General features: G+C 45.1%; 1 protein-coding gene across 1 annotated transcript; it reads right to left on the bottom strand.

The window, feature by feature from the left end:
- Nucleotides 1-695: 695 nt before the first annotated feature.
- On the bottom strand, nt 696-2,669 carry LOC131294621 (beta-1,3-galactosyltransferase 4). Its single transcript, XM_058322667.1, has one exon. The coding sequence runs from the start codon at nt 2,667-2,669 to the stop codon at nt 1,302-1,304; it is 1,368 nt and encodes a 455-aa protein (XP_058178650.1). The 3' UTR covers nt 696-1,301.
- Between the last annotated feature and the right edge of the window lie 6,890 nt (nt 2,670-9,559).

Below are 9,559 nucleotides of genomic sequence, written 5' to 3'. Positions count from 1 at the left end.
ATTCCTTGAAATTTTATGATCCTAGTTGTGCACACGTTTCTTGTTTGTCTACATTTATGTATATAATATATATATGTATATCTATTCACACAATCAATCTCGAGTTAATACGCTCCTATTACGCACTTCCCATTTTTAGTTCATAGTTGACGAGCTAAACACTGCTATATATAAATCTATATATATATATATCTCTATATATACTTATGGCTTTCGGCATTTTTTCGTGACCGGTAAACAACTGTTCCACTCGCTCTTCCTAGTTCGTGTTGAGCGTTTGATTGCATAACTAGTTCTTTTCGCTTGCGAAAGTGTTTTGGTTGTGTTGCTTTCACTATCTCTAAAGTAAGGAGTTTTTTCGGACCTGCCTCCATGCAATTCTTGTACCACACAATGTGCTAGCTTTTCTGCTCTAGTTTTTTTTTTCGCCTTCATTTGTTCTCGCGCTCGCAGCCACTCGACCGTTGTTGGTTGCAGAAAAATCGGTCTCAGTCCAATATTAAAAAATATGCGATCGAACCCTTATTGAATTGTATCCGCACACACACACACCGGAAACACTCTAGCACAAATCAGGTGTACGTGATGGTTCTTTTTTGTGGTTCTTCACCAACCGGAGCATAACATTGCATCCAAATCGAACGATAAATGTAAGCAATATCAAACTTATTAACCAAAAAGCATGGATTAAGCAAAAGCTTTTTATTTGTGAGATACTTAGGAACACGTATAAAAACAAAACATGTACACGGACAAGACATTGAAGGGATCTTATTCTTTATATCTTATCAAAATTAGCGGGAGGGGCAAAAGTTACGTTTGAATAAGGATATCTCACTGCCACAAACTAAGAAGTTACTTAACTTTTCAATTGGTAATCTTTTCTAACTTTGTTTTAAAATGAACTAGAAATGTGAAAGAAATAGATCAAAAGGAGTTTGCAAGATATTCCGTATGGTGTGCGGTCCAATTCAACGTGGGACATATTGCACGTCGATACGAACGCCTATGGACAGGTTTGCGACAACCAGGGCGGATAACATTTATCCGGAGCCACTAATCTTTGGGTTTTTGATCGACCGTTCTTAGTTAGGCATAGGGTGCCAACAGAAACAAACAAAACATAATGGAAATATACTCTTCGAAAAATCGGTGAGCTGACTCGTTTTCCTTAAAATTGAATTAAAAACAAAAGGCTACTAAAAGTAAATCATAAAAAAGAACCCTTCCGGAGACTCGAAACGAAAACGCTTATCACAACGTTAGCCCGAGCCGCGCGCGAGCGGTTTTAAATGTGCACGCTATCTCCGGACGCGGTTCTGTCCCACCGTGACTGCCTCCCACAGTTCGCGTATTTCGTGCATGGGGAGATTCGGATTGGTGAAAAAGAACACCATCCAAGCGGAACGATCGGGCTTGTCCTGCAGCAGGGTTCGCTTTTTGTCGTGGTCCAGGTAGAGGTCGTCCATCGGCGTGATAGTGACGTTCACGTTCTGTGCCACCGTGCCCGTGATGTGCACGTCATCGATCCAGAAGAACGGTTGCCGCTGTGCCTCGTGGTACAGCTGGCGGGCCACGTCTTGCGAGTAGAGAATCGAGTAGCCGGGGCAGTGCGGCGGGTAGTACGGGGCTGGATACTCGCGCCAGCTGACGAACCACTTCGACCGGTGCGTCCGCTTGACGGCGAGCTTCGTTACGAGCTGACAGAGCAGCAGGTTCTGCTGTGGCGCCACCCGCTCCAGCACGTCGTACAGGACGGGCGTGTTGATGAAAACATCGTCGTCCGTCTTCAGCAGGTAGCGTGCACCGGGGCAGTGGTAGGTGAACCACTTCAGCGCCATCACGTGCTTGTACGTCATGTTGCGGTACGCGTCGACAAAGTTGCCCTGCACGATGTCGTCGTGCGTGAGCGACTCCTGCTCAATGTCACGCTGGAGCGCGCCCGAGCTGACCGCACCCATTAGGAAGATAAGCTTTGCACGCGGATCCGTCCTGCCCCACGTCGTGCGGATCGTGTTGCGCTTGGCCAGGTTGGCCGGAGCCGAGTGGATCAGTACTAATACTAACGGTGGCGTCGATGGCGTTGTCCGCGTGCCACGTAAGGCATCTCCACGCTTAAGGCTACTCAGGCGACTTCTACTCCGGCGCTTCCGACTAACATCCTCACGATTCCAACTACTGCCGCTACTCCTGCCCCGTCCGCCATCGTCCGTGCCCGCACCGCAGTAGTCGTAGTTGATGGTGAATCTAAAATCCCCCAAATCTATCAAACTGTGGTAGTCATCATTTGGCAACACTTCGCCAACCGCATTGGCCACCGTTAACGACGCTATCGACTGCGTGCTGCTGCTACTCCCGGTTGCGCCCTGGTCTGACCCTTCGCCGGCGCCTTCTCTGCTCCGCCTTCCGTGGCCAGCGGCTCCTTCCTCCCCTGCGTAACCGAACGCTCTCCTAACACCGCCACTCTCGAACACCACATTATCACCGCGATGGTTCCCACGTCGTTGCGCCTCGGTTTGGCTCGAAGGAACGGCCAGCGACGGTGCCGCACCGGTCAGGTACGGAACCGGCGACTCTCTGTATTCGGCCACGTCGCCTGGTGATATCTGCCATATTGCCACCGTTAGCAACAGAAAACCCAGCAGTCCGATCACGCGACGCTCGAACATGATCGTTTGATCAGCGACGTCTTGGGAGTCGCATTGTGTACATTCCTGAAACAAAGCAAAGGAAATTGCGAATTAGATAAGATACTGCGAGTTACTTTTGAAAAGTAAATATCTTTTAAACCATCTTGAGCGACCTCTGCTTGCGCGTGAGCCCCAAACGAACATCATGCTTCCTGTTTGAAAGGAAAAGCACAGGCAAGATGTGAAAGTTCAAACGGCGGATACATTGTTAATGAGAATGTTGCAAAAATACACTCGCAGGATGTGCATAAGCCCACTTCCCAACCACTTCTACTTTGTCTCACGGTCTACTTTGTCTCGTTTAAAACGAACTAAATTTTACATGAAAAGCATACACACCGTCGTTGACATACTCCGGTGAAAATCAATCATACTCAGGCATCCTTCAACGCCGCGAACGCTTTTTGTCCTACCGGATGCCAATTTCCATTGGAAGGGAAATTTGCAAACCATGGCAGCCTTCGGGGTTGGCCTCTTCGGTGCCTCGAGTGATGCACGAGTGCTGTTTTGCACCGTCGGAATAAGGAGTGCAGCCACCAGGAGGAGCGTATAGGTTCACAAAACCTGGATACCTGCGACCCATTTTCCCACCCGGGGCCGTGTTTTGCCCGAACGGAAAACAATAGGCATCGTTTCACCGGGCTCTTTTCTCCCGCGGAGTGTTTGCCATCGCGTGCGTGCATTTGATGGCAGTTCGGAGTCTTCTTTGGGGACACACCTTTACTTCTCTGCTGGCTGCCAGGTTATGGTTCCCCCATGGGGTGGAGGGTGACCTCTTTCGCTCAATGATCCATATATTTCATAGCTCGCGAACCCACAACACACACACGCAAGAGACACCAGCATTCAGTCAGGAAGTAAAGAGGGCGTAAACGCGTCCCTCCGAAAAGCACCAACCCAGGGCAAATACTTAATTGAACCCGCAGCAACTACTCGCCCTTTGCTATCCTTGCCCGAAGGATCCCGATGGGGCGGGTTTTTGGATGCAATTCATTCCGGCTAATTCATTCCGGGCGATCCTTATCCCAAATGCAGTTTTTTAGAATTGAACAAATGGCGTCATGTGTTGTTCGCAGAATGGATGCGAGGGCTTGGTTGGAGACATACTATGCCTTGGTATGAGGTAAGGTGTTCTGTTCAATTCCCATTGAATATAGGAAGTTAATATAGTTTCAATTTAAGTTTGAATAAATAAAAGTTTCAATATAATATATAAATTCTGCCCACATATGAAAAAAGTTTTATAACAAGCATACAGATCGCTACTTCCTCAAATTAAATACCCTTAGTTCTGGTGGGTAAATAAAATAAAAAAAATAATTTTAGAAAGTGAAACCAGTACCTTTGTACAGTTGTAGTGCACTTTCAACGCATGATAGAATATAATACTTTTTATTTTGATAAGCTTGCACATAGCTTAACCAAAAACACCTTCTTCCAACCATTTAATTAGCAATTGTTCAAAATGATATACTTTTTAATTGAAAATAATTACACCGCCATTTCTCAACGTACACGTTATAAGTCCCGGCTAATTGGGGGCCACCAAAAGCAGAACGGTAGTGCGAGGTAACACCACGTCATAGGTGTGGGATCGAATCTCGAGTCTGACACCCCTCGGTATAACGAAAGTAATATACCGAGTTACGGTCTACTACTAATACTAGTAACTCGGAAAGAGGCCTAGTCCCACTATGGGGGATGTGAAGCCAACTTAAAAAAATAGCAGAATTGCTTCTCCCCTATTGTTTCCTTTAGTTTTAATTACACCTTGTGGTATGTTACTCAATTTTAAGGACTATATTCTACAAGAGCAAAACACATTATAAGAGGCACATGCTTGTTTTTGCATGCATGCAATCGTGCATAACGAATGACGGTCGTAATTGTACGTCTGCCACATGCCACACGGTGATAATGTAACGAACGTAAAAGTAGTTTCTTGCCGTCTAAACCCATTCCAGCAAGCTCGTTCCCTCACTTCCTGCCAAGAATGGATCTATTAAAAACCCATAATTATAAGTTTTCCTTCCCGAGGCGAATCATCTAACACACACACACACGTTGTGAATTTCCTCTAGCAAAGGTTTACTCTGATTAGAAGGAGGATCTCTCCCCTAGTGGCAAAATGGCAATCACCCTCGACCGGACCGTGGGGACACCCTCTTACGCCTAATCTGTGCGTCTACCCACGACCGGCGACGACTGATGATGACTCGGCGTGTCAGACACCCTGTCGCGACACTGACTGTCGGGGTTGTGGCCATCTAGTGTGTGGGGGGGGGAGGGAAGTGGTTTCATGTTGCGGACTTCCGACGCCAACCGAGCCCAACTTTCTTGTTTGCTTTACCCTTAGCGCCACGTAATGATGTGCCTTGTGATAACCATTATTTCGACCACCGTTGGCACGGAAGATGGGGAGGAACGCCGTCGGTCGAATCTACTAAAACGCAGGGAGGAGTTTTTGAAACGTTCTTTTGCGAGCGGAAAGAACAACGGATGGCCTAACCGAATGAGTTCCGCTTTGAGTTGTAAGTTAATTATAAATATTATGTTGATGTGGAGAAACAATTGAATAAATAACAAATAATTGCATAAACTAACTCTGTAACAAGTGACATTTATTACTAATGTTTAAATGTACTAATGCATTGAGGAATGCAATGATGAGTAATAATATTTTCCCATCTCATTTTGCTCAAGAACAAAAAAAACTGAAAGTACAGCACAGAAATTCCGTTCGGATGTGTTTCTAACGTTGGGATCAACGTAATAAAATATTACTAATTAAGTTCCATGATTTTGATAGCCAAACATAGTTATTTTTTGAGCTGTGAATATGACTAAAATAAAAAATAAAAAGTACAAACTGTTCAAAAACACTAACATACTTAATAACTATCTACTAATATATTTACTAAGTCCAAGAACGCATAAGAGAATGGATAAATACACACGAACACGCCACAAAAAACAACCACTTCTTCTACTTTTCCAAAGCATGTTCAAAAGTAAAGATCTAGTAGAGTAACATAACATAAATAGTTATTTTTTGAGCTGTGAATATGACTAAAATGCCATTTTAATCATAAAAAGCACAAACTGTTTAAAAAACACTAATACCTAAGAAATATCTGCCAATATGTTTACTCTTTCTACTTTTCCAAAGCATGTTCTAAAGTAAAGGTCCAGTAAAGTAACATAACCCCGCAATTTATGAAATAAATAGCAGCATTTCAACATTGTTTCGTTAGTTTCCGCAATGGGTGTTTGCTAAAATTACATTAGAAGCCTGAACCACCAGTCGTTGCTCGTTTGCTTGATAGCAAGAATCAATATATTAGACACGAAACACACTTGAGGGTGACCCTTGTGGCCACCTTGTTGTGTGATAATAGTGTGGCACTCTCGATGGTAAGTGAATGCATTATAAAAACGGGCCGATAGCAACGCCGACCCGGCCGGGTGTTGACAAACGGCGGGACACCGAGACAGCCACTCGACCAAGCTGCCCCTCCCCACACCCACTCTCTCTCTCTCTCTCCCTCTCTTTCTTCGGGTTTATCGTGCATTGCACAAATGCATTTCCACTCGACATTTTCTACAGCGTTTTGTGGGGCTGGGGTGCGGCGGCTTCGAACCGTCGGCGACGTATCCGGTAACTCCACCACCGGCGCTTGTTAGTGCAGATCCTGCTGCTTCCGCTCTCTCTCTCTCCTTCTGTTGCTGCTCCATCTTAATTCTCTTTCCCATTTTCCACAAACGAAAAGCGGCGGTAGCTACAAGACGATGCTAGCACTAATAATTAAAAACAAAGCGAAACGAAAACCTAAACCTATCAAACCGCAGTCTAGCCAGCGACCTAAATTGCGGTAGTCCTAAAGGACGAAAACAGGGAGCGAGCGAAGGCGAACAGTCTGGGTGGAGCAGGAAATAAATGTGAATAAGAAATAATGCACAATGCACCGCAGCGGGTAAGTGGCATTTTCCCCGGTCGACGGGGGCTACACGCCCAACTGAACCGCAGGAAAACGGACCTCCCTCAGTCTTACCGAAGGTCCTTGACGCAGACCTCCTTGCTGGGGGGGCTGACGATAGAAAGCATTTGGCAGGAGAAGCAACAGGACAATGTCGTTCACTACAATGTCTTATAGGAGGGGCCGACTTGTTCGCCTCTGGAGAGATGGAGAGAAAAAAAAACCTCCTAGAAAGCTTGCCTGGAAAGGATGTTTAAGGAAAATTAATTTGCCACTGATGAATGGTGTTCTTAACCAGTTCGGAAGGCTCGGGAATATTTTTCTATTTTGTGAAAATACACCATTTTCCAACAGATTGTTGATAACCATAAATCAACAAGAAAATATTATATAAGTATCCAGCAGCGATTGAGTTAGTTGGCTACGCACACGTACTCACAAACACACACACACACACACACGGCATCACTTTTCCTGGGGCTTTCCATTTATTTTCATTATCGACTGCAACGGACAGCAACAAAAAAAAAATGGAGTCTAGGGAACAGGGAGACGCCATACGATCGAGTTTTTCTGCTCACCGTCCAATGAATTGGAGACGGGAAAATATGTTTTCCTCCCTGTTTCCAACTCGACGGTCTGTACCGGAAGTCCATGGCCTTGCGTTCGTTCGGGGAAGGAAAGAAAACCACACGAAACACGGTGCACACCCCCTCGGTTCGACGGTGCAGTTCGGTGCATCCATGACTTCCATTGTCGTTATGCAGTGGTCCGGGAGAAAATGTGGAAAGAAATATATATATAGACATAAGCACATCCTTGCCATAGTCTGTTGCTCCTATCATGAAGGAAGGTAGTGTTTTTAATATTTGTTCCTTGCTCTAGGAAAAACCCCACGCCGAGAAAAGTAGGTTGAACAACTTTGTGGTGTGCTTTTCTTTTTAGAAACGAAGCTTTACCTACTGTTGCGATAATATCGTGGCCTTTTTTCCTACCGCACCTCCTCCACTTCACCACCGTTTCTATTGATGCGCGGATACTATGTAAATACATCGAAAGCGATACAACCTTTAACCTTGGAGCAACGATCATCGTAAGTGAGCTCTCACCCTTTTAACGGACTTGCCCCCGCAGAAGAAGAAGCAGTTTGTTCCTGTATAACTATACTTTTACCTTTTCAAAACATTACACATAGCGACAACAATTTAGAAGCAGGAAAATGTCCATGCATATTGTCTACAACGTTGATAAGCCTGTGGTCAGGTCGGTTGTTGTAAGTAATACACAATTGATTGCCTACCTCTTGTTAGCAAACACTCTTGGACTGACGTACTTTGAGGACCGTTATCCACTCCCCGGGCACGTGAGAAGTAAGACCCGTGCAGCCGCCGGTCAGAAACGAATGACGCAAAATTGCATTTCACTCCAATTGTTTGCAAACTTAGCGTTTTTTTTTTCAAACTACCGTCGATGAACCGGGCGGAACCCGTTTTTTCTGCACTCAATTAATTAATGGCCAATCGATTACTGATGTATTTTGTTTTTATTTACTCCTTTTTTTTTCCTTTTGGGTCATCGGTTTTTCCGCCCGTACGACTTTCCCCGGTGTCGGTGGTTTACCATCACCATCAACCCGGCGGGGCTTGCAGATGCGATTTCGATAATTGGAGTGTAATTACGGCATTATCGGGAAAGTGGTACCGAATGACGACGCCACGATTGAAACGTCAGTAATTTTTCTTTTATCGCACATGAGAGAAAGAAAGAGAGAACTGAAAAGGGAATGTGTGTTGAACTATTTTCATGGAACGCAGGATAGTTTGGTTGACCTCTTGTGAACATACAAACCTTGCCACATCCTTGCATTTTTGCAAACATTTTCAAAGAGTTTCCCAGTCTGTTTTACATTGTGGCGCAAAAAAATCAGTACTTGAAACACTACCACCAGCACAATAGACCAGCTTAATCGAGGTAGCGTTTAATTAATAAAGATGTACCACACCGTGGGAAATTTACAACCGGCAATCGCCATCATCGCTGCGTTAATGCAGTTCCCGGAAATCGCACCACGTTAATGCAACGTTTGCACTCCCATTGGGGGGAGTCTAAGCAAAAACGAAAACGAAAACACTTTAGCTTCGCCGCGCGGCTTCCGTTTGCGACGCTGAGAAAGAGGAAAAATAGAAAACCCTCTGCTCCACACAGCATGTTGCAGTTATGCTTAACCATTAAACTCGATGATGTTCACTCTTTGTTTCAGGAGGGGTGAAAAACTGTTGGCGGGAATGATGGATGACCGGGGGGAGGGCATTTTTCTGCTGGGAAAAGGGAAAACAATATGCTAAGTTTTCTTACGCCGCTGATGCTGACGCGGACGCCGTGTGATCGTGATCTTGGAACGGTATAAAATTTGCATTGATTAGTTTCTAATGAGGGCACGAATATCGTACACAAGACTTGCAATGTCGTTGTTAACCGAACCAAGCCGACCGAAAGAGAGGAAGAGAAGCGTGCAGCTCCGGGAATGCTGATGCAACGGAAAACCGTCGACAACAAAACCGCGAAAGAGTACACTCGAGCGAGTGAGGCAGCGTGACCGAAGGTCTTCGGGAGTGCTTTTCAAGGATTCTAGTCACCTCAAAGGCCACTTCCGGGGCAGAAATCCATTGAAATGTAGAGCTCGCAGGTAATTATGAGTCGTACGTTGGTTAGGCGCTACAATGTATTTCGGAATTCCATGCAAACTGTAACCAGATTTGGCGATGACGCCATTACGGTCCAAGTCGGTGATTAATAGTAAAAACCAATAGGCACTGAAGGAGTTTAATCTCATTACAAATATTTAAAAACACTAAAAGAAAATAAACAGTCTGACATATTTGGCAAAGCGAT

This window comes from Anopheles ziemanni, chromosome 2 (assembly GCF_943734765.1).
Source record: "Anopheles ziemanni chromosome 2, idAnoZiCoDA_A2_x.2, whole genome shotgun sequence".
NCBI classification, from domain to species: domain Eukaryota; kingdom Metazoa; phylum Arthropoda; class Insecta; order Diptera; family Culicidae; genus Anopheles; species Anopheles ziemanni.
This window is presented reverse-complemented; position numbering and strand designations above follow the sequence as displayed.

What these genes read in the sequence shown, in the direction of transcription:
- LOC131294621 (XM_058322667.1), bottom strand. Translation starts at nt 2,669, where the DNA reads ATGTTCGAGCGTCGCGTGATCGGACTGCTGGGTTTTCTGTTGCTAACG.